Source organism: Colias croceus, chromosome 3 (genome assembly GCF_905220415.1).
Source record: "Colias croceus chromosome 3, ilColCroc2.1".
Taxonomy (NCBI): Eukaryota; Metazoa; Arthropoda; class Insecta; order Lepidoptera; family Pieridae; genus Colias; species Colias croceus.
In genome coordinates, this window is record NC_059539.1 from 8117059 (window position 1) to 8141856 (window position 24798).

The 24798-nt window shown below is 33.1% G+C and overlaps 3 protein-coding genes across 7 annotated transcripts in view; 1 reads left to right on the forward strand and 2 right to left on the reverse strand.

Moving 5' to 3' along the window:
* Positions 1-478: 478 nt before the first annotated feature.
* Positions 479-4947, reverse strand: LOC123706097 (eukaryotic initiation factor 4A). Of its 3 annotated transcripts, none has more exons than XR_006753366.1 (8): positions 4742-4945; positions 3936-4308; positions 3588-3802; positions 3316-3463; positions 2921-3052; positions 1513-1736; positions 1003-1209; positions 479-551 (listed from the first exon to the last, which is right to left on the reverse strand). XR_006753366.1 is itself a non-coding variant. In XM_045655245.1 (8 exons), exons 1-7 carry the CDS (start codon positions 4762-4764, stop codon positions 1065-1067), a joined length of 1260 nt encoding a protein of 419 aa, XP_045511201.1. In that variant the 5' UTR covers positions 4765-4947; the 3' UTR covers positions 479-551; position 1064. The 3 variants fall into 3 exon arrangements, 2 of the variants coding, with proteins under 2 accessions (XP_045511201.1, XP_045511200.1); XM_045655245.1 differs by having other exon boundaries at positions 1064-1209; positions 4742-4947; XM_045655244.1 differs by having other exon boundaries at positions 479-1209.
* Positions 4948-5660: 713 nt separating this feature from the next.
* LOC123706436 (profilin) lies at positions 5661-9682 on the forward strand. The gene is made up of 4 exons (XM_045655709.1): positions 5661-5878; positions 8192-8363; positions 8490-8589; positions 8671-9682. Exons 1-3 carry the CDS (start codon positions 5768-5770, stop codon positions 8585-8587), a joined length of 381 nt encoding a protein of 126 aa, XP_045511665.1. The 5' UTR covers positions 5661-5767; the 3' UTR covers positions 8588-8589; positions 8671-9682.
* A 58-nt stretch (positions 9683-9740) lies between these two features.
* The window catches only part of LOC123706435, a 90572-nt gene continuing 75514 nt past the window's right edge, over positions 9741-24798 (reverse strand). For all 3 annotated transcript variants that reach the window (XM_045655707.1, XM_045655708.1, XM_045655706.1), the window contains 2 exons: positions 21726-21797; positions 9741-10553 (listed from right to left, as the gene is read on the reverse strand). In XM_045655707.1, the coding sequence (XP_045511663.1) occupies positions 10465-10553; positions 21726-21797 (161 nt within the window). In that variant the 3' untranslated portion in view covers positions 9741-10464. The remainder of the gene's footprint in view (positions 10554-21725; positions 21798-24798) is intronic.

The following is a 24798-nucleotide window of genomic DNA, read 5'->3' on the forward strand; positions in this document are numbered from 1 at the left end:
CATTTAGATGTGTTTCAGGAAGTCCGACATGTATAAATTTATACAAGATATTTAATTTATTGGTATAATTCTTTAATTGTACACATGTATTTCATGATTAATTGCATATAGTATTAGAAACTTGACATACACTAAACAGTTAGTTTGCTTGTGTGCTTACATGTTTTATTATTATATTATGTTGAAAGAGAATTCACAATAAACATTTATGACTATTATATTTTATTCTAAATAATTGTATACAGGAACCTTAATCACCAACTTCATGTTATTTTAAAATTAATTTATTTGAAAATATAAAATTAATCGAAATGAACAAAAAACCATGTAGAAAACAATAAAAAAAAGTTGTAAAACAGGTTTTGGATATAGATCAAGAGCCACAATATATAATTACATAATGGGGTCAAACTAACAGGGAATAGGAGGATATCAAAAAGGACAAAACATAGGGCCCATAAAAAGAAAGTAATGAACATATTGAGGAAATTTTGATTTATTATTTCCACATAGTTGTTTCCAAAGTGTGTTCAGGCGAGTTGGTAGATCTTCTGTAAACAAAAATTTTTACAGCTCAATACAAGAATTTATATGAAATTAAGGTTCCGATCGGGAGTGGAGTGCTACAAATCCTCTTCAATAACAATACCAATAGATGTTTAATTATATTTATTTACTGAATTACAAAAAACAGTTACCATATTATGTACAACTGGAAAAAAGAGGTTACAATACATTATTTCCTTCTAGTACTTTTGTGATTGAAATAGCCTCTCCAGTACCCGATGAGACCCCTCTGCAAGTGGCAGAGAGGTCTACGCGGAACGGGGGCCATCCGGCCGAGCCGGTCTTACGCCTATAATGTATATTAAACTTATAATATAAGACTATAATAGTATAATGCATTCATTAAATAAACTAAAACAAATATCGGTCCAAATGAAATGAGTTCCAATAAAAAATCAGCACAGCGGTACTTGGAAGGCGGCTCCTAATACTCACACTGTATAAATATCGCAATAGAATGCAGGACACAAAAGTATAAACCGGAATGCGTAGGCACCTCAGATAAGGTTGGCCACATCGCTGGGCATTTCAGTAATAGTAGTGTGGTAGAACTCCTCAATATCTTTTAACGCTCTCTTGTCATTTTCAGTCACGAAGTTGATAGCGATTCCCTTACGACCGAAACGACCACCTCTTCCAATCCTGTAAATAATTAAGAATATAATTTTCGTTATTAATAAATAAAGTCCAAAATAAAACAAAATTAACTAATCATTGTTGAATGAAAACTAGTACAGTTGAAGAATTAAGAATAACTTTAATTAAATTAAGAATGAAATCAGATGCCCAAGGAAACAATGCAACACTTGGCCTCTTACTTAAAGCCGCGGCGCAACCACCGTGACACGCAAATATCATGTTTATAAAAAGTACAGTAATATCATTTTCAGCCACTACAAGGTACTGATTCATTCAGTCTCTAATTTCAAAGTTTACACTACACACCTGTGAATGTAATTTTCACGATTGGTTGGCAAATCATAGTTGATGACGCAAGAAACTTGCTGCACATCAATACCACGAGCGAGCAGATCGGTGGTGATGAGCACACGGGAGGACCCGGTACGGAACTGCCGCATGATCACTTCGCGCTCGCGCTGCTCCATGTCACCGTGCATGGCGGACACAGTGAAGTCACGGTCGTGCATCGACTCTGTGAGCCAGTCGACCTGTGGACGATAAAATTTAAATTAGTCTCAGTTAAATGTTAAATTTTGCAGTGTAAATTGTGTTAAATGTTTTAACTCTTATTTATAAAAATGTATGAAGCTTAAGACCACATATTTTAATGTTGTTTTGTTTTCCTTAAAAGGACCTAATCTTAAACTAGGATAGTAATTTTACCTTTTTTTTTTTTTTTTTTTTAGTGGGGAAATCTTGCATAGATACCCAGATATAGTGTACTAGCAATGTAATTTTAAATGGACACAACTACCCATACACATAAAACATAGCCTACATTTGACTACATTGTAACTTTTGACTTAAAATAAATTAATAAGCATCTCTTGCTCACAAATTACAATATTCGATTTAGCATAATTTATTAAAGACTGTGGTAGCTCAGTTGTTTGGCCTTTGAACTTTAAATCACTAAATCGGGGATTTGAGATGAGAATTTCAACAACAAGTGTTAACTGACAAGTGACAATCTGAACTTGATCACGGTGGTAGATACCATAGGTGGTGTTAAATCACATACAAAGCCTTTATCCATGCAGTGTCAACAAATTATTAAGGCATTAAAGCAAAGAATGTTCTTAAAAATTATGAAACATTAGCTTTTGCAGTCCAATTTTATTTGCAAACATATAACAAAAATAATACTTTTATATTGCTGTAACACTAAGTAATTTCCATTGACTTGGGAGTAGTTAGTATAAAGTTTAAAATGTAAATATGATATTTCATATTTATTATAAAAATTGTGATGAACTAATGCATTTTTGAAATATGATCCTCCTCTAAGCCATTTTATTGCAAGCTTTGTAACAATAAAGTTATCAATTATAATATTGTAGCTATAATTTTATCACCATAAAGGATTTAAAGTTAACGCATATTAAAAAATATTTAAATTAAAACATTGAACTTAGGTAAATTATGAATACTTATGAAAAATAAATTTATCATAGTTTTATAAAATTTCTGATAACCTAAAAAACAACTTTTATTTTAATTTGTTCACCCTGACTCTGTGTGGGTTATATTTTTTATTTTTCAAAAACTTATCCTTTTCTATAGACAGATTTAATTAATGATATACTAAGAATTACCTCTGAATTTAAATATTGTTTAGAGGTAAACTACTAACTCTTGTTTTGTTTATAATCTTAACATATTATGTACTGACCTTGCGACGGGTGTTGCAGAAAATTACAGCCTGAGCAATTGAGAGTGTATCATACAAGTCACAAAGAGTATCCAACTTCCACTCTTCTTGGTCAATGGAGATAAAGAATTGTTTAATACCTTCCAGGGTAAGCTAGAATGTAAATGTTAAATAAAATTAATAAATTAATTACAACATTTATATCAAGTGTACAGTAGATCATATCCTTTTGTCAAAAAATAATTTTTTATCATATATTACATAACTACTGTAGTTACAAGGCCTCTAAAAAGATCAATATGATATCATGTAATTTAATTATCTTGTTTCTGTTCAAGGTAACATAGAATACTTTTGCAATTTAAGCACAATAATTGATTAGCACAATTAATGAAACATGAAATATTGAAATTTACCTCTTCCTTTTGCACAAGAATGCGAACGGGATCTCTCATGAAACACCGAGACACTTCCAACACATCATCAGGCATAGTAGCTGATAACAGAATAACTTGTACATCAGCAGAAAGCATCTTGAATACATCGTGAATTTGGTCTTTGAAACTGAAATTCAAAATAAAGCAAATAAATATTTACATAAATATAAACCAATTAAAGACGATTTTATTATTTGAGATTGAAACATGACTGGAAACTAAAAATACTTAACAAAGAGTGTATGACTCACCCCCTAGACAACATTTCATCGGCCTCATCAAGTACAAAGAGCTTGATAGTGTTGGCCCTCAGCGCACGACGGGTAATCATATCATATACACGACCAGGGGTTCCAACAACCACGTGGACGCCACTCTCAAGTTGACGCATATCCTCCCGGACATTGGTTCCACCAATGCAAGCATGGCATTTGGCATTTAAATGATCACCAAGGGCTATCACCACCTAAAATAAAATAATTATATATTTATGTGTATTATATATGAATTCTTATTTATTCAATAGATGTGCGAAATTTAAATTCTAGTAGAATGAATACATAGGTATTTGAGTTTGAGAACAAAAGATAGACATTTACCTTTTGAATCTGTTGAGCCAACTCTCTAGTTGGTGCTAAAATAAGAGCTTGACACTCACGAATACTGGTATCAATTTGTTGAAGAATGGAAATCGAGAATGTAGCTGTTTTCCCAGTTCCAGACTGAGCTTGAGCTATAACATCACGACCTTGAATGCAAGGCATTATAGCGCGTTGTTGAATTGCAGACGGTTTCTCAAAACCATAAGCATATATTCCTCTCAACAATTCTTCTTTCAAATTCATGTCATCGAAGCTTTCCACGACTTCGTCCCAATTTGTGTCGAGAGCTCCACCGGGCTCCATGCCGGGAGGTCCGTCATAGCCTTGATCCTTAGCGGGGCCATTTTTGTCGTCTGTCCAATCGTCCGATCTGTTAAACGAAATAATGTTTCATATTAAAAATATTTTTTACAAGATACAATGCAGTGAATAAGCAAAATCAATTAAAATTTCAGAACTGTCAAAATGGCATTTCTAACGCATATTATACGCAATTTTTTAATGAAACCAACCTAACACGGTCATTTTATACACAGAATTTTGATAATTTAAATAAAAGCATCAATCGAGAGTAAAAATTCGTTTTCATCATAAAAACACGTGCACAGAGCCGGATTAGTAAAATGTTCCTCCTACCAGCGCCATGTTGGCAATCGGCAACCGTGGAGAGATTAATTTTTTACAATAACTACTAAAGAACCACTAATACCACATATTATTTTTAACTTTATGATATTTATACACTTCTCAAACACTATTCTTTCATTAAACACTGCTTAAATTAATCATAAAACTTATCTTACCTTCTTTCAGGTGAATAAGACATGTTCCAATCGCGGTAGCTGAACGGAAAAGAACTAGCAAGGTCAAGTTAAGTTTAGCAAAAGCTTTTTTTATGGTTATATACTTAAACCGATTTTCGCGTTTTGTTGGGATAGGGATCAAAATTTTAATATTTTAAAATGATTATTAAAACACAGAATTTTTTAATAACGCTGTAAATTACGGCGAGATGCGAATTACTAATTTAATAGGAAATAAAACGACGGAAATACTGAGACCTTATTTTAGTAGGCAACACTTGAGCAAATGCCATTATTGATCGGTGACATTTGGTCTATGTTATCTATTACTTTATTGAGATTTATCCAGTAGTAATATTGAACGCAACTTTATAATAATAATTAATTACTCTGTGGAAATTTTAAAATAAATGTATATAGCTATTAATTTTATTATTTTATCTGTATACAAAGTACTTGCAATACAAAAGAAGCATTTGTGCACAAGGCACAAGCCTGTGGCACAAGCACATAATGTAAATTGTGTATAGAATATAATTACGAAATTTAATATCACTAACAATAACCTATGTGAAATCCTTGTTATACTGTCACATTGTAAATGATATTTACGTTAATTATATCGTCTATAGTAGTATCAGTAGAAAAACAAAATTCTGGAATTAATTAATAATTTAACAGTAATTGGGAAGTCAATATTTCTAAGTTGATTTTTTACAGTTTTTTTGTTTCCGTTCTCTTCCTGTTAACTCCGTATAACTTTTTTTATTATAATCCTTCTGTGATCCTTCTATAAACAACGTCTCAAAAATATGCGAAAACTAAATTTTTATTTCTAAAAATTAAAAAGCAATGAACGTAGCGTTATTTTTGTTATGTTGGTAGAAAGCGCTTCCTGTCGTGTCTATGTGCATGCTGCCATTTTGAAACGGCAGTGCTTTTTGTTCGTGTGGAGCGTTAGCTCGTTGCAGCGATAAGACTGTGTTATAGCAAAGTTTAGTTTTAATTTGTAAGAACTTAAGCAAAATGAGCTGGCAAGATTATGTTGACAAACAGTTAATTGCATCCAGGTGTGTTACAAAGGCTGCAATTGCCGGTCATGATGGAAATGTCTGGGCCAAGTCCGAAGGCTTCGACGTAAGTTATTTTTTAGTACTTTGTGTTTTGTGAAAGAAAACGACATTTTTAGTGACAATGACAAAAATTATGTGAATTTAATTTCATTTTTATATTTGTATAATGACCAATCCGGCTAGTTGACAAGATGGCGACATGTGGTAGCAACCTGTTCCTATTGGAAAATGATTTTTATCATGTCATGGAATTTTGTGAAATTTAATTTGTAGTATTATGAACATCTAAACAGTATAAAACCAGTTTAGTAGATTTTATAACGATTTGTGAGCTTCCTAGCCTCTAATTATCGAGTTAGTAATGCCGGCCGGTACTTTTGGCTAAGAGTCGGGTCAACGTTACACGTCGCCGACGCTTATTATTGACAAAAACATTAAAAATGTTATTACCTATTGATTTAAACACAGACTTTATTTTCTACCAAAATTGTTTAAGTTTGTTAAGTTTTGGATTTTTTATTCTGCGCCATCCCCCCATTATCAAGAACACACCATCGTGAGTCATCGCCGATTGTAACTATTTGCGTTGAATTTCATTATTGTGCACTTTATGCAATTTTATTAGGTATAACATGAATATTGTCATGTACTTACTCCATGCTTCATCTTTTTATTTCCTTCTTAGAAATAATCGATTTAATAGACGCCTAACTAGATGATGTCATCGATTTCAATTTTAAAAGTACCACTCCTTGTATGTATATAAATTAATATAATCCATAAATATTATTTGATAGTGAAAGATAAGGATCGAGCAATTTTCCACTAAATGTGATAAATTTTTGAAATCTACAATTTAAAATTACTAGCTTTCCACCCGCGGCTTCGCCCGCTTTGTCTAAAACGTAATAAATTATTTACTAAAACATTCCTCGAGAACCACTATTTAATAAAAAAAAAACACATCAATATCCATTGAGTAGTTGTAAAGATTTAAGCATACTTAGGGATATAGGGACTGAGAAAGCAACCTTGTTTTATACATGTAGTAAATTAACATGCCTACCTAATTGGAACTATAAGTATTTTTTTTTGACAAATTGAAATTTTTCCTTTCCTCAATTTAATTATGTTACTCTCATAATTAGTTAAATATAAAGAAAAGAAAACTCATTGATTTCCAATTTTGTCATAGGTGTTCGCACTTGTGAAATCTAGAAAAATTTAAAACAAACAATTTGCTTTTGATCAAACAATCTATGGAGGCATTATTTACATATTTTTCTTAATGTTTTCATAACCTATTTTTCTACATAAAATATCTTAATGCATTGCAATTTTTTTTTAAACAAAAAATATAAAAAAGGGGATTTTATAAAATGAATATCCTCGCATATTAGGTATATGATAGCCTTTTTTTGCCTTTGTGTTTTAAAGATATGTAAATACAGTTTTTTTTTTCAGAATTTACTTTACTCTTTTAACAGTTGATCTATAAAATTAATTAATTGTATTTTAAATGGTCTACTAAATAATTAATAAATGTTACTATAGCAAGTGTTGAAACTTGAATTACAAAATTCCTAGGTATTCATTTATTTATTTTTTATTTACTACAGTGGATTACTTGTTTTTGACACTGTTTCATAGGTGTGTGTTATAAATTATGAAAATAATTATATTATTCAAACAATAAGTTCCTAACAATGTATTTTCAGAATGTATGTAATCTATACATACCTATAATAAATCTGTAGAAGGGTCAATTCTGTACATTGAAAATATTGAAAAAATAAATAGCATAATAAAGAAAAAATAATAATAGTGTTAAATATGTGATTAAAAAAATTTTTGTCTGTCTGTCTGTCTGTCTGTATGTTCAGGCATCACGTGAAAACTAACGGTTCGATTTCGATGAAACTTGGTATAATTATACCTTATTATCCTGGGCATAAAATAGGATACTTTTTATCCCGGAAAAATACGTAGAAAAAAAAATTAATCTTAATTTTTCCGCGCGGACGGAGTCGCCGGCGGAAGCTAGTCTAAAATAAAAAGACAAACAATCTTCTATTTTTGGGTGTGTACTTTAATCAAATTTTAACTTTTAATTTATTAAATTAGTTCAGATAAATTGTGTTGCTTCTAATTCAGTATGTCTTAAATTTAATAAACCATTCATTGACTTGAAATATTCACTGAAGAGTTTAACCTTTAAAAGATAATGTTTTGTTCACATATTCATGTATATCATGATAGATAGTTAGATATTTTACAACAAATTGTTTCATATAAAGATTTAACTCGACAGTTCTGGAACATCAAATAGGCGGCAACTATAACGCCCGTAGAATTCAATTAAATAAATTGTTAACAGATATCAAAAGATGAAGTTGCGAAAATCGCGGCTGGCTATGAAAATGAATCACTCCTTACAAGCGGCGGCGTGACGATAGCGGGCACGCGGTACATCTACCTCAGTGGCACAGACCGCATCATACGCGCAAAGCTCGGCAAAGTCGGCGTGCATTGCATGAAAACGCAGCAAGGTGGGTTCACTGGGACACAACACTAACTGCAATTTTATTTGTTTACAGCAGTTTAGAAAACTTCGTTACTTAGTGCATTCCTGCATGATAATAGTGACACATACTGATTTTGACTTTTGTTCACAGCCATCGTAATTTCTCTCTACGAAGAACCCATTCAACCCCAACAAGCTGCATCCGTAGTTGAGAAGTTAGGAGACTATTTACTTACCTGTGGTTATTAGAGGTATATAATTAACTTTTTCATTAAAATACATTTGAATATATTGTCGTGTACCAGATAAATGACCTTATTTTTCCTTTGCAGATCGAAGCGCGCCGTGATCTAAGAATACGATAAGATAATATTTTTTCCACAGGGAAATAAGTAACTGCATTTTGTATATTCTATAAAAGTGATAAGGATCGTTCATTGGTTTTGATATTCGATAAATTATGGCGCCATCAGTGTCTGATGCGCTTAGTAACTGTGTGCAGATACAATTACTTTGCGGATTCTGGACCCTTTTTTACACGCTCACCGCTTCCACAGAGTAATTGTTACTGTAGTGTGGTTTAAATTTATATTTTAAAAATTTGCTTTTATTGACCGATGCAGTGAAGCGATTTCAGTTTTGCTAGCGGGTCTTAAAGTATGATGTATAGAGATTTTTTTATTTCTTTTCAAGCATTCTGACACCTATCAATTTTTATATGTATTCCTTTTTATTGATTTTTAAATACACTAGTATTATAAAAAAGTGTAAGAGCCGTTCGCAAATCGAGTTAAGTTTTTGCTTACAGATGCTTGATAAGAAATCACTATAACCACGTAATGAAATTACTGTAACAATATACAACATAATTATATATGTAATTACAAATAGGCATTTGTGTAAGGGCTTGTTATGAAATGAAAGACACTGTAACCCAAGTAAAAATATTACATTTTTAATGAAAAATCTCTAGTCCCACTGGAACCATCGTGTGAAAAGTATATTCAATAATATAATGAAGTGAGCGTGCGGTCTCGGGGCGGCGCGCGTCTCTCGCGAGTTTGTGCACGCCAACAATTTTTGCTATGCTTCTTTTTGATTATTCCGCAAATAATATAATCTTGTGTAGTGAAAAATAAACATTTGCATTCTGTTTAAACTCTTAGCTGCAGTAACTAGAAGCGCTCAATTATTATTATTATTACCCTGTATCCTCCAACAAGGCTTGCAGTAAACGAAGGGTGCATATTGTTTATATTTGATATTACTACTATAGCTTTGTACATTGTTTCTGATAAGCGATGGGAACTGTGTCTATCTAATAATAAAATGATTTGTATTATATCATCTTGTTTGATTATTTTCCCAGGTACCCAATAATTCGTAAAAAATAAAACTACTCTTTGCTAATGAACATAATTTATTTTCCTTTGACAAAATCTACAATAATAATAGAGTTAAGTACACTCGAATACAAGAATTGGTATAAAATGTTAAAACTTGTAGTCTTCAAAAAAGATTTTGGTTCTTAGAAATTACACAATACAAGGTTCATTTTATAAGCCTAAATTCTACGACAAAAATAGTACATATATTAAAACTTATAAAAATTTGTGCCGATAACTGTGGTAAATACAAATATGTATACGATGTGAATTTTATTATAAATCATGGTATTTTATAAAAAGAACATTTTTAGAAACAAAAACATTGACTTACATAAAATTCTACGTGGTTATTATCTACATTTCTACAGTACTATATTATTGAAAGGAAAATTTTAGTTGCCTAAAAATTGTTTATTGCCTTAGAAATAAATTAATTTACGAATTGTTATTATAATCGATTTATATGATCATCTATACAGTTAGTTTAACAATTAATACGTGTCGGAACTTAGGTACCTACATAAGCCCACATACAACTACACATTCCATAATTCAAAAGCCACATTCACACGTGTATACTATCAGTTAAAATTTTAACGCTTAATATTATTAACAATATATTAATATATACTTTGAATAAATTAAAATAGCAATGGTAGTTGTGCGCGGTTAGAATGGTGCCGTTCGAAGGGAGCGGACACGAGCCTTAGTTTAATGACCACCCATTTTTTGTTGAAATCACGGATGCTCTAATGAGTAATGTCGCGATTTCTTCCAAAGATTTCTAAAAAATCCTTTTCGTTGCTTCTGTCCCGGATGGTCTTCACCTGTAGAAAAAAGAAAGTTACATTTAAATTTTAATCATACAATGTAACCTTGGATAGGACGTAATATCCTTAATTAGGTATGTATTATTAAAAGCCTTCTATGAAACGCTTATAATTAGATACATCAATCAACGTAGGTATTGCGATAGTATAGTTTGATCTTGGCAGTATCGTAAGGTCACTCGTAACTAACCATTAACTAAAATGCATTTGTGTCATCTATTTAAGGTCTTGTTAGTAATTAGCTACTAATAATTATAATAATATGTAGGTTAATATACAAATAATGTAAAAAAATAATTGCGACAGCAATTTTTTTTATAAAGACCGTTTTATAAGTTCCCTCGACACCAAAAATTCCATTTCTCTAGCTCTGATATTTCTTAAATAAAGAAAATTAAAAATTCAATTATAAATATAAAATAGGTACGTGATTTTTAGCGATGAAGTAAGAGAGTGTGCCGTTAGTAGGGCAACTAAGAATAGATCGGTTAGAAGATATTTTCCAGCGCGCGTCCCAAATGTTTTGCGTGCTGCCAAAAATAGACCTCATCATGATCTCGACATATGATGCCGGTCAAGAGGTACGAAGATCAACTATTATGGTATATAATTACGTAAAACTCTTCAATGAAAATATTAAATAATCAATCCATTAGTATAATACCTATAGTAGATATACTTTAAGCGTTGTGATTTTAATGGAAAATTCCCACAGTTATACATATTATAGTGTAAAATGAGATAAACTCAGCAACAGTTTTTAAAAATCGAAATTCATCATGATTTGTAGTATTAAAACCAAACAGACAGTGGGATCATCTATTTATAGCATGCGCAGAGGAGGCCCGTCGCGTCGCATTCAAGTTCATTGCCTAGACTACCCGCAAAGATCGAGTTCTTATATTGATTTGATTTGTGAGGTAAGTATGATCTGAACATTTAGGTTCATACTTAATGAAATAAGTATTTCATTTTAAATTTTGTGCTTATAAGCGTGCACAAGCGAATTTGTAGAAAAATTTAGATAATACATATTATGTAACTAGGTATCTACATTTTGAAATGCTGTAGGGTCGCGCAGTAATAAGTATGTGGCAAGTACAATCAAATGGTAGGTAAAAAATGAAGACACCGGATCTACTATGGAGCCAATGCTTTCGTTCTCAGAATACTAACGAGACAGTATTGATCGCATAAGGAAGGCAAGTTTTATCTCTACTCACTAGTTAGGCGTTCGCGTCAGTTATAAAACTATCTCTGAAGTAAAAACAAACAATTTTCTCTTACGTGATTGATATAGGTAATATGGAGATAAATATTGGCGAAAAATATTTTTAAAATCGACTACATCGTCGACTACATGGATTGAATTTTTTTTTTAGTTATTCGAAATCAGGTATTAATTTTGTAAGTAATTATAATAAGATAAATTATTTAATGATTACAATTGAGTGTCTAATCGGGTCACGAAGATCGCGATGGGGAAGTTTATAGGGATAGGGCTAGCAGGGGTAGGGGAGGGCGGTAGGGTGGGGGGTGCAGGGTTCGTCGACTCGCCGGTGAAGGGCAGCGAGGTCGGTACGTTCGCTTTCGACGGCGCGCGATGGCGACGCGGCGCGCCGGGTGCCATGTATTGATCCCGCAGCCTCCGCTCTCCCGCACCGACTGTTCCTCCAGGCTCCATATTCTACTATGCTCTCAGCTTACCGTTAAATAATTCCCCACAATAGAATACGCTACGAACTCACCAGACAGACTGTCGCATTTTATACAAACATTGAAGCCATACTATACCAAGATTAAAACTTAATTTTAACACGGAATAAAAATAATTATTTTTAATTTCATAGCGATTTATTTTGACCATTAGGTATGTTGAAACAGGCCAATTCCATTTTTTTATTTTAATTATTAATATACCTAAGTACTCGAATACATATTTGAATAAATGAAACGAGAAATTTTGTTAAGAATATTTTTTATAAACAAATAATCCTAGCGGTCAATGATCGCATGACATTGATATTTCGATAAAGCGACATTGAACTCGTGAATTGTATCGTCGCTGTGATTAATTTAATTAGATACTTAATATAGAATAATAAATTACTTACTATTCGTTTGTTTTAATCAGTACTCATAATAAAAATAATATACAGTAGCTTTTTTTAAATAATGACAGTGTGTTTATCAGGCTTTATCACAATTCACAATGCTTATGCCTGGATTATTCACAAAAAAAGGCTTTTTCGTTATCCTAGCGTCCGGACGAAATATGAAAAGAGGTGTATGTATAAAAAAATACATTTAAATTTATTTTTACTCCTTTTATCAAAAAAATAAAATAAAAATAGAATGTCTGACATGATATTGTATTTTGTTATACTTAATAATATGTGGAACATGATTGTTGCATATACCTAGTTAGTACTTTATCCATATTAGTGTAGGACTTTACTTGACTTCACTTACTTCTTCGATTGTTGCCTAATAAATTCTAATATATTGGGATAAAATTCCTAGCCTAGGACATATTCAAAAGATTTGAATTTATATTTCTATGAGATCTATCTAATTAAACAAATGTCATATTTTACAATATCTTTCTAAATATATCCTTAGTAACAAAAAAATTTACTAATCGGCTAGTTTCCATTTTTCATGTTAAGCAGTTTTAATATTTTCTGCTCTACATAGCGCCGAGTAGATGAAACAATAATTTTCGTTTTTGGTGTGTTCAATGTAGACAATTAAATCTTAGAAGCACATGAGTTGTGGGCAAGTGAGAAAAGAGAAGTGCACTAATTAACTAAAGAGAAAGCCAAATTACCTCGAGCGAGAATCGAGATTAATGAATGTTAAGAGCTAAAATCATGAAACTTAAAAGTACGATCTAAATTCTAATATATGAAAATTTATGAAACAGAGAATATAATTTCATACAAAATAGAAATAATTAATGTTTGTGCATTTTTATATACTATTTTTAGTTAGTAAATAAGTTGATAGTTAAGTATAATATAATAAAAACCGTTCACCGAATTTAGGTATGGTTCGTACTTAAAAATTTGATTGTTTTAGTAATTTTTCTTTAGGAATGTTCCTTCTGAAACAAGTATTGGTAAAGCTCTAATGGTATTTGTAAAGTGCGTAGTCTCTTTTATGAAATTTAAATTATTTCGCGTCGGCAACCTTTCTCTCTTTACCTCGATGATAGTACTTAAATTATTACGTAAACACTAAACATTACATTTAAACTACCTAATCTAAAATTGTAATGAGAGAAAACAATTTTGCTTTCGATTTTCGTATCTTTCGTTGTAATTACACTTGTCGTTCAATAGAACAAAAATATTTTAGATAAGTAAGCTTAAACTCAAAGTGACCACGGGCTGTTATCAAGAGCTGACTCACTTTCGTTTACTAATGAGGTCGTCAAAATCGTACTACATTCTTGGGATAAAGCATTTTTCGTATAGGGTATGTCACATTGATTACAGGAAAAGAATAATTTTGAGTGATTCATCTATAATAACTAGACGCATATCTATTAATGTTTACCCAGAATTGCTCAGATTAGGTACTTACGAATTCAGCGCGTTATTAAAAAATATATATAAAACTTTATAAAAATATTTCTGAAATTTCCGCTACTGCAAAATGAATTATTAATTGTAGACAAGTGGGTTCAATGTACTTTTGGTCGAGAATGTAGGTACCTAGGTATAGCATCATCAATAGCGGTCAGTCATTACTCCTATCAATATTTTACTGCATTATTTATATGACAGTCTTATCTTTTTTTATAACTACATATTGATCACTTTAATATATACATATTTCTTGTAAATATAACTTTTATTAATAAAAAAACTCACTAATTTACAGAGTACTGCAATTATTGTTAAAACTGATAATACATTTTTAATAAACATAATATGTGGATCACATGTTAAAATGAAAAAAAAGCTTCGTTTATTATTTCTCTATTCGTTCAGTTTTTTTTGCAAATAAAAAAAATATTTTAGTTGATGATGATAGAAGATGTAGTTATAATGTACATTATAATTTATATTACATAAGTTACATCGTATTCAAGGGCATTTCCTTGAAGCAATAAATTCTTACATCACCGCTGAATGATTTCGAATGAATGAAAATCTAATTGAAAAACTATACCACATCACACATGTTTACTATCTGAATAAGTGACCTCAATACAAAGCAGCAGATATGGTCATCCAAGACTAAGTTGAAGGGCTCTGGCATCACCTTGTCCGAATTCCTCACCAAAAGCCGACATGAAACTTTCATGGCTGCTAGGAACCAGTTTGGCGTTTCCAAGTGTTGGACCAGGGATGGCAGAATATTCGTCATAGACTCAGAAGGAGCGCGTCATCGCGTTGAGAGTGTTGGTGATCTCAAGTGCATCCCTTGTAATGTTGCTGTGAATAACAAGCCTCCTCCAAGTTCATCAGCTTCTAATAGTGACCCTTCTAAAGATATAAGAGGTGTTCCTCGCTCTAAAAGGCCAACTAGAGCTAAGTAGACTTGTTTTATATAATATCAGTTTCCAAGATTATGTTATGCTTTCCTTCTTAAACTTTTACTTATTTTATTCCATAATTGGCTTATACTTAATTCTTTACTTGAATGTTAGCTGACTCTCAAAGTACTTAATAGTTAATTTCTATTTCAGTGTATTGCTTTTACTTAACTTTTTATGGATACCGTTCTTTGCAAATGTATTTATTAGCGTACCTTCACTTTCGTTACAATAACATGATGTGTTATCAATGTTGTTTTGTTTGTTGATGTCTAATTGTCAAAGTCATGGGTTGTCAAAAATCAATGTCATTGTTAAAGTCGATATTGCCAGTTATTATTTCTGTTAAGATTATGTTCTTTTTTTTATGTTTAAAATAAGTGGCGTTATTGTTAAATATTAATTATTTATTCTCTTTCGATTTCTCTTTTAAAACTGTCATACTGTCAATTTTTATTTAATTACTTAGTGCTTACTTATGTTACATTTACTGTTGCGGTGGGTACAGGGTAATCGAGCATACCTTTGTCGTATAAATTCTAACTTTAGTTTTTTTTTATTTATTATTATTATATTTATTTGCATTTTGTATATAATATTTATTGTTTTTAATTTATAGATATTTATTTATATATTATATATTATATCATTACATGTCAGATGTTAGTATAAATATTGACATTAATGCCGATTTATTATCCGAATCATCGCTCTGTAGCGAAGATAGTTTTCATAGTGCTATTCCACCTCCTCTTGATTTTTCCCTTACTTCCTTATTTAACGATGTCCCTAAAAATTTTAATGCCATCCACATAAATGCACAAAGTATTCCGGCACATTTTCCTGACATGCTCTCATCGTTTACATCAAGAAATATCCATGCCATCCTTGTCTCTGAATCCTGGCTCAAACCTTGTCATCCTTCTGCTGCTTATTCGATTCCTGGTTTTCACCTCATACGCAACGATCGTGTTGGCAAGGGAGGCGGTGGCGTTGCGATCTACCTCCGGTCTCACATCCCCTTTAAATTAATTTGCTCTTCCCCTCAGCCTCCTCCTCATAATTCCATCGAACATCTCCTCATCGAAGTCCATTTGTCGCATTCCAAAATCCTCCTTGGCGTTTTCTACAGTCCTTCTCTCTCCATTGATTACTTTTCCTCCTTTGAAAACCTCCTTGGTAACCTGTCTCCCCAATATGAGCATTTAATTTTTATGGGTGATTTTAACACATGTTTGCTCCGAGGTGACACCCGTGCTAATAAGCTGCTTTCCATCCTCAACTCTCACAATCTCCACACCCTTTCGTCAAATCCTACTCACTACTTTCCTGGCTGTAATCCTTCACTTATAGACCTTATGATTGTTTCCTTTCCAAACTTCATATCCAAGCATGGGCAGTGTTCTGCCGATGCCTTCTCCTTTCACGACCTCATTTACCTTTCATATAAGCTCCAATCCCCTAAATTCAAACCTTCCACTCTTCTGCTTCGTAACTTTGTGGGAATGGACAAAAATGCACTCCGCTGTGATGCGCAGAATATTTGTTGGCGTGAGGTGTATGACGCTGAGTCAATTGATACGAAAGTATCATTATTTAACTCTTTGCTTATTGATTTGTATGACAAACATGCACCTCTACGACCCGTTAAAAAGAAGCACACCCCGGCACCTTGGCTTTCACCAGAGCTTAAAAGTTTATCTTCTAAAAGGAATCGAGCTAAATGTAAACTTAAGACTGCTCAGACGGACGAAGCACGGGCAAAGTACAAAAGTATACGTAATCGCTGCAACGTATTGTGCAGAGACGCTCAACGACGTCACATCCATAAATCCCTTGAGAACGGTGATTCGGTTTCAAATTGGAAATTTTTGAAAAGTTTAGGAGCTGGTAAAGTGACGCATAACACTCCTAGCAATATAAACATCGATCAGCTAAATGTGCACTTTACGTCGTCTCCTTCCCTTGAAACTAGTGTGAAAAACCGTACTCTAGCCCACCTCTCATCACTCCCTTCTCCTAATTATCCTCCTTTCCTTTTCAGTCTTGTTACCGATCGCGACGTTAATAAAACCATATTGTCAATATCATCAAACGCAGTTGGCTGTGACCTTGTTAGCCGTAATATGATCATTCCTATCCTTGACATAATTGCTCCCATTATCACCCACATTTTCAACACCTCCATCTCAACTGGCATTTTTCCAAGTGCTTGGAGAGATGCTCAAGTTATTCCTTTGCCCAAAAAACTTAATCCTAATTCTTTTACCGACTACCGTCCCATCTCCATACTACCTTTCCTTTCGAAAGTCCTTGAACGTCTCCTTCATCTACAACTTACTACCTTCCTTAATACACATAATATCCTCAGTGATTTCCAATCTGGTTTCCGCCCTGGTCATAGTACGACTACAGCCTTGATCAAGGTGACAGACGACATTCGTGCTGGTATTGACAATAAGCAGCTCACAGTTCTGGCTCTTTTAGATTTCAGTAATGCTTTTACTACTGTCGACTTCGATATACTGCTGGGTTTGCTAGGTGTTATTAATTTTTCTCCTTTGGTAACTGACTGGTTCCGTTCCTACCTTACTTGTCGGAGGCAGCGTATCATGATGGGTTCCAAACACTCGTCTTGGTGCGGAGTCTCTGCTGGTGTTCCACAAGGGGGCGTCTTGTCTCCTCTCCTCTTCTCCATTTTCATCAACTCCTTATGTTCCCGTTTGACGGCTCCGTACCATATGTATGCAGACGATTTACAAATTTATACCCAGTCTACTCTCGCTGACTTACCTAAGGCAATTGACTTTTGTAACTTTGAATTAGCAACAATACTTAAATGGAGCAATGAATTTGGACTAAAAATCAATCCTTCCAAAAGCAATATCATCATAATCGGTAGTCCTTATATGATTTCAGAAATCGACTGGGGTATTTTACCAAGCATCAAAATCGGTGGCGTAGTCTTGCCTTACCAAAAGGTAGTCAAAAACTTAGGCGTGCTGTTTGATCAAACGCTCTCCTGGTCCAATCATGTCCAGGAATTAAGCCGCAGGGTTTATGCTGCTTCATCTACGCTCCGGCGGCTTCGTAACTTTTTGCCCATTCCCACGAAGATTATGCTAGCGCAATCCCTTCTTCTTCCTATTCTTGATTACGCGGATGCATGTTATCCTGATTTATCAGTTGAGCTTACTGAAAAACTTGAGCGGCTCCAAAATTTTTGCATTAGATTTATTTTCGGCCTTCGGAAATATGATCATGTCTCTTTCTATAGAAAAAAGCTCAAGTGGCTCCCCATCCGCTTTCGCCGGAATCTGCATTTGTTGCATTTACTTTTCCGTATCCTTTTTGACCCTTCCGCTCCTATGTACCTTAGAAACCAATTTTCCTTCATGCGCAATGAAAACTATACCCTTCGTTCGGTTGACAGACTTACCTTATGTGTCCCTGTGCGACGTACCAACTTTTTTGGGAAATCTTTTACGGTAACTGCTGTTAATCTTTGGAATACATTGCCTCTACCAATCAGACAAGCTAAGAATTTATCATCTTTTAAAAACCTCCTTCGTCGTCACTTTCTGTCATCCGCTTTCAACTCGGCATAGTAACTTTTATTGTTTTAAATTGTTATATTAATATTGTATATAATTATATATTATATGTATATTGTATATATATTTATGGTATATTTGTATAATATAAGTAGACTTATGTATTATATATATTATATAAGTATATTTTTGTATGTACTGTAGTGTTGTATATGTTTATGTACAGTATATAATTTATAAATTGTTATGTGTTTTAATTTTCATATATTTTTCTTTTGTTTATACAACATTATTATTATTATTTATTTATTTTTTTTTTCTTTTTCTCTCGACCTACCTTCACAACTTAATTGAGCTGATTACCTTCTGCCCTGGTTGCCTGGAAGAGATCACTACTAAGTGATAAGGCCGCCAAATACACTAAACTGCTCCTTGCTTTTATTTTTGTATGTTCTAGTATGTAAGTCTGTTTAGTTGTATTAAAGAGTAAAATAAATAAATAAATAAGTATTTCATGAGGCATTTTCCTGGACCAGGTCCAAATGGCAGGAGCAGTGTAAATGTTTACTAGGCGTTGCTAGTTATGCCAGAAATAAACGGGAAACCATGTTGCTGAGGTAAAATTATGTGAAAAGTAGAATTAGTTATTTTAATATTTAAAATTTTACTGATGTTCCGTGGTGGAAAAGCAAAGAAAATTCCGCTCTATTATTCTTTGTTTGTAAATAGGTCAATGGTAAAAATTGGATAATGTTCATATTTCAATGTTCATGATGCTTTATTTAGTTAAGTGATTATTGCAATTTTACTGTTATCGTTAAGTCGAGTCGGTCATTGACCCGCAAGCCGATAGACTTTTGTGATATATAAACTTAGGCATAGCCTTTTGCTCGTTTGAAACTGTATCTAAAAATTATTTTGTGGTTATTTAAACGAATGACGCTGCAGTTTTGGTACTGTACAGTGTACCGTAAGTAATTAATTATATTATCAACATTGTATGCATTTTCATATAAATATCTACTCAACAATTCACATAAGATAATAATGCAGAATTTTACTGAAACTATTTTAGGTATAATGAAGATTACAAGAACAATGTAACGAATATTTATTAATTCACGAAGAAATTTCGACAGAACAGGTTAGTTTAATATATCGTGTAAGTACTTTAAAGATATTAACCTATTTTGTAAATTACATAGTATAAAATTATATATTTTAAATTACTGAAGATCTAGACCAAGGGACAAAGATAATGTGAAAAAGTGTTTTTCATGTTACTTTTCACAGGTATTTGTTCTAGAATCAAAATGCTTTACCACATCAATACATCATAAAGAGCCATCTCAATTAATAATTACTGGACGCAAGCTTGGTGCTCCAAACTATATAATATGGACTCTTATCAATTAGCCAGCTGTCCTTTTGATTCACAAGGGAACGCCATACTATGACGTCATTTAATAACTGCTTACATCCATTTGAAAATTACTTTTATTATTATCAGGCTATTTAATGAAAGCCCATGAGGCATTTTATTTTGAGTCAAATTGCAAAGTCTGTTAATAATTATTATTTATAAAATATGTTTTATACAATGGATTTATGAGTCCAATGATCCTTTTGATACAATATTTGTTTTAAATTTGGCTTATGTTATTAATTCGACCGACATCGTTATTATGAAACAATGGTCATACCGAAATAACGCTACTGGACCACGTACAAAGATAAATAATTACTTATGCTTCATTAATTTGAACGATTTTACAACGACCCAATTACTTTTTGAAAATTCACCGATTATACTTACTGATAATATTATGTGGTATTTGATACCCTCAATTGTCAGTTTTCTTTCATAGATTTCAAAGGCAGTTGGTAGATTTTGTCTAGTGCCTTTATCGAAAGATTTAGTCTTTAACAGAATTTGGAAAAATTTATATGTGTTCCTCACTTCAACACATTATTTTAAGTTCAAATTTTATTGATGCAATTTTTCTGTATAGCGATTCTTGGTACATATGACTGCAGTCAGTAACTATGTACCTACCAAGAACGAAGTTATCAGTAAAGGTCTAGGTATAAAAAACGGTGAGTCGTCAGATTTGTTTTTAAATGTGAACATTCTAAAATAACTACATATCTAAATGTTGTTTTCATTGATATGTCACGTACGACGATATGCTGACACAAAGCACCAACGTCCCATTATCATATCAGCTGGGCGTCAGGATTCCTTTGTCTACACAAAAGTAATTTATGCATGAGTATTTTTCAACCCGACAGGTTCGGTCATTTCTTATATCATATTGTATGATAATATATTAAAAATATTTATATTAAATAATTAACGATATTTTAATTCGACTCTACATAAATCTATTAACTATTTCCTTTCAATAATGTGATCGCTTTAAACAGTGGAATTTACATAACCGACGACCGTGTAATGTAAACTATTTAAAGCTCCCGTTCATTGTTTAGTATATCTCTTGGCTCGTATCACGGTAAATGATTTATTAATATTTATGGACAATAATCGTCGAGAGCGGATTGATATATTTACAGATCATTAAACAAGTTTAATTTATGAGTGCTAGTGTGGCAATGACAGCGAAGAAGATATCGAACGTTAAGTATCGGATTGAAGGGAAAAATTCCAATTTCCGCAAAATTGTATGGAGCGGGCAGTCGTATAGAGTGGCTGCCACCCCTGCAGAGCGGGGTGTGGGGTGAAAGGGTGCGGGGTGCGGGGCGCGAGGTGAGCAGCGTGCGGGGGAGCGCGGGTCGGGTGCGGCTGGCGGTGCGTCGGGACTCGGGGTGAAAAGCGTGTGGGGTGGCCGCGGCTGCGCGCGCCGTGCCAACCCTCCGGAGCCGAGACGCAGCATGTGTGCGACACCGACCTCCTCCCGCAACCCTCGCAGTGGGAACGGAGCGATCATTAAGCGCCCATTCACGCTGCTATACCGCCTCTAATATGGCATCTAACAGGTTAAAGGTTTCACGAGACACGATGGCTCATCATCCATTGTTGGCAATTAATTCTTAATATTAAATGCTCACCGTTTGCTGAGCGAGCTGCAGGTGAAGTTGCCTCCTTGTTTCGAGTGTTTTCCTTTTCCTTCCCATTGTTTCCTTAAACAAATAAGAATTATTGTTGAGTCTAAGAATCATCTTCAATAGTTGCTCGTTTACAAGTAACTAGGTAAAACATAATACCTATATAAAATAAAACTATTTTTGATATAAATAATATGATTCATGGATCTTTGAAATGTTAAAATTTTATTTCATATGTTAACAAAACAATTTTAGTACTTCTAATAGGTATATGCTTCTACTAAGTTCTGACTCATATATATCTTTATAATATTATGTATTAATATCATAGGTACTCGTAGTTTTTGAGCCTTATGTAGGACGTAGGTACCTACTCAAAAATTATATCTACAAAATGCAACTTTTCATTTATCTTTCGATTTTACCGAATGATATGGCAGATACAGTTCTTTATCTAATCTTTGGTGATATAATAAAATTATTTTTAAAACATATGTAAGTAAAAAGACATTTAAATGTAATCTATCGAGAAAATGTTGGACCGTGTGATATTGTATCGAGTTTTGTAAGGACTTGTTTTATATCAATATCGGCCGGAAATATCTCGGTACGGACTACAGATAGAGGTCTGAGGTGGGAGGCAGTTGGTCGCAGAGCGTTCCCTGAAGGATCCTTTTTGCGGCGGCCGCCCGTCGGACCGGTTAGCGAGCGTTCAACCCGGCAGACCATTCGCAAAACATCGCACAATTTTTAACAATACGCCGGACCTTCGCATATAGATGCATACGGTGATATTTTATCTCAATACTAACCGGCTTCAATATAAAATAAAACTGATGCCTGCATCATCGTCGCTAGGTACAATACGCAGATGTTTAACATGATTCTCTTACCATTTTATATTCTGATATTTTAAGTAGGCAACATTTTAGTTAAATACGTAAGTCTATCACATACATATATACTACATATTGTTTTATTGCATTGACTCCTTACGATTGTTCATCGGAGGCGGACGAACCGACCTTGGCAGTGGCGTTGACTCTCGCACGGCCTCAAATCGTATCTAACCGTCGACGCGGCCATACTCGACAAGTATGACTTCACATGAGTATCCGCCATGTGTACGATAGACCCCAACATTAGACATATACCAGATGTGGCGACAAACCGAAACGCGAATCTCGCTAATAATATGTGATATAGTCATCGCTCGATAATCGCTTTGTATTAGGGCCGTTGTAATTTTATTTTGGAAGCGAATTCAACAACAGGAAAAACCGTTTTAAGACTATTTAAATTTTAAACACATTGTATTCAGTTTACATACGATTTATCGACAGTGGAAAAGGACAATAACTATGGCAATGTTATTTTTAGAATTGACACATGTGATATCTTGTTTAGGGGACCGATTTCAATTAGTCTGCATTCTGCAAATGTTTTCCTTAAAAACGCAGACAATGGATAGGTACTAATACGACTTGTATTAAAGATTTGTATAAAATATATATATTCTAGTAAACTGATTTAGTTAGGTAGGTACTTCACCAATGTGCATAAGTACTGTATGTGTGTACAGGTGGATTTATATAACATATGGGCAACGTCCTTGTATGAAAATTAATTGCATGTGTTATGTATAGATTTAACACACGTATTTCAAGATTTTAAACTAAAACAATCTAGCAATTTAAAATTATAAAGACTATCCATATATGGTTAACAGCTTGCTAGAAACTAGTCTTGACTGAGTTACATAAACTAGGGCATGAATCATGTGAAGGCATATTTCAACTCATTACCTTTTTACTTATCAAATATATAGGTAGCAGACACGTGTTATCTTACGATATTTAAGTCGCATATTGCACTCTTTTAATTGTTGTTCCTGCTGTTCTTTAGAAGACAATTAACATACGGGTTTGACATGCTTTTATGAGACAAGTTGAATATAAGTGACATGACAAAAGAACGAGCTTTAAGTCAAGCATGGCGCCGAGATGTATTGAATTACTACGTGGCCTTACTCGAGTGTGCTGTGTGCCGTACAAAAGGACAACTATATGATACAAACAACTCAACTTTAGTAATATCGAGCGGAGTGTCTTTACATTTCAAAAGTAAAGGGTTGCGAAAGAACAATTTTACATTCCAGGTCCATTCATTAAATTTTATAAATCGACGATTCAAGATGATAATATTTAAAAAAGTTTACAATTCTTTAAACAGAACATATGACTTTTTAAGATACCTTACATTTCATCTTGTCTTTAATTTTTTATCATGACTGTACAGTGCCATATGGCTTTGATGGTTGTCGTCAAAGTCGTGTAGGTACATGACCATAAAAGCTTTTAGGTTATACGACTATAAATGTCGTATGTCTGTATTAAAGCAGTTTTTATGAAACGAACAACTGTTTGGTTATCAAAATGTAACAAATGACGCCATCATTAATATTTGAGTACACGAAGCCATAATTACAAATGGTTTGTAGTCCTTGAACCTGATATTTTGATTCGAATATTACATAATGTAGACTGAATAGGTATATAAGAAAATATATATAATGCTTTAACGATGTGATTCAACAGTCTTTAAGTTGCATTAGAGTAAAAGCATTAAAGTAGGTATTTTTAAAATGGGCACTAGCTATATAATCGTACCGTATCGTTATGTGAAAAATAACATTTGCGAATATAGTGGATATGTATCATCGACCGGATATAGTCGTAGATTTGGTCGAAGGCGGATGTGTCGCCATTTGCATGCGTGGCGTGGTTTCGACGACAATGCGCAGAAGGGATCAGGATCGGAATATTCAATGCAAGCGAACAAGTTAAAAATTTTCATAATAAATCCAATAAAATGTAGTCAACTAAGAAATTTGATCCTGATGGACCATGCATGTAAATTCCAGTACGGAAAATTTAATATCAAGAAAAATAAACAAATTATTCAAAGATTTTGAACTGTATAACTCTTTCATAATAATTATGTCATTTATTTGTTAATTTCCTCTATTAAAAAAAAGACATAAAAATCTTAAAAAGAAGCTTGAACACCTAATCAA

Bases quoted from the DNA above. Each gene is read 5' to 3' on its own strand.
- LOC123706097 (XM_045655245.1), bottom strand. From the start codon at position 4,764: ATGTCTTATTCACCTGAAAGAAG. The intron at 3,053-3,315 runs GTAAATTTCAAT...TTTACATTCTAG, and splicing joins TTCTTGTGCAAAAGGAAGAG to CTTACCCTGGAAGGTATTAA. The intron at 1,737-2,920 runs GTCAGTACATAA...TATCGTCCACAG, and splicing joins TCTGCAACACCCGTCGCAAG to GTCGACTGGCTCACAGAGTC.
- LOC123706436 (XM_045655709.1), top strand. From the start codon at position 5,768: ATGAGCTGGCAAGATTATGTTGACAAACAGTTAATTGCATCCAGGTGT. The intron at 5,879-8,191 runs GTAAGTTATTTT...AATTGTTAACAG, and splicing joins CCAAGTCCGAAGGCTTCGAC to ATATCAAAAGATGAAGTTGC. The intron at 8,364-8,489 runs GTGGGTTCACTG...TTTTGTTCACAG, and splicing joins TTGCATGAAAACGCAGCAAG to CCATCGTAATTTCTCTCTAC.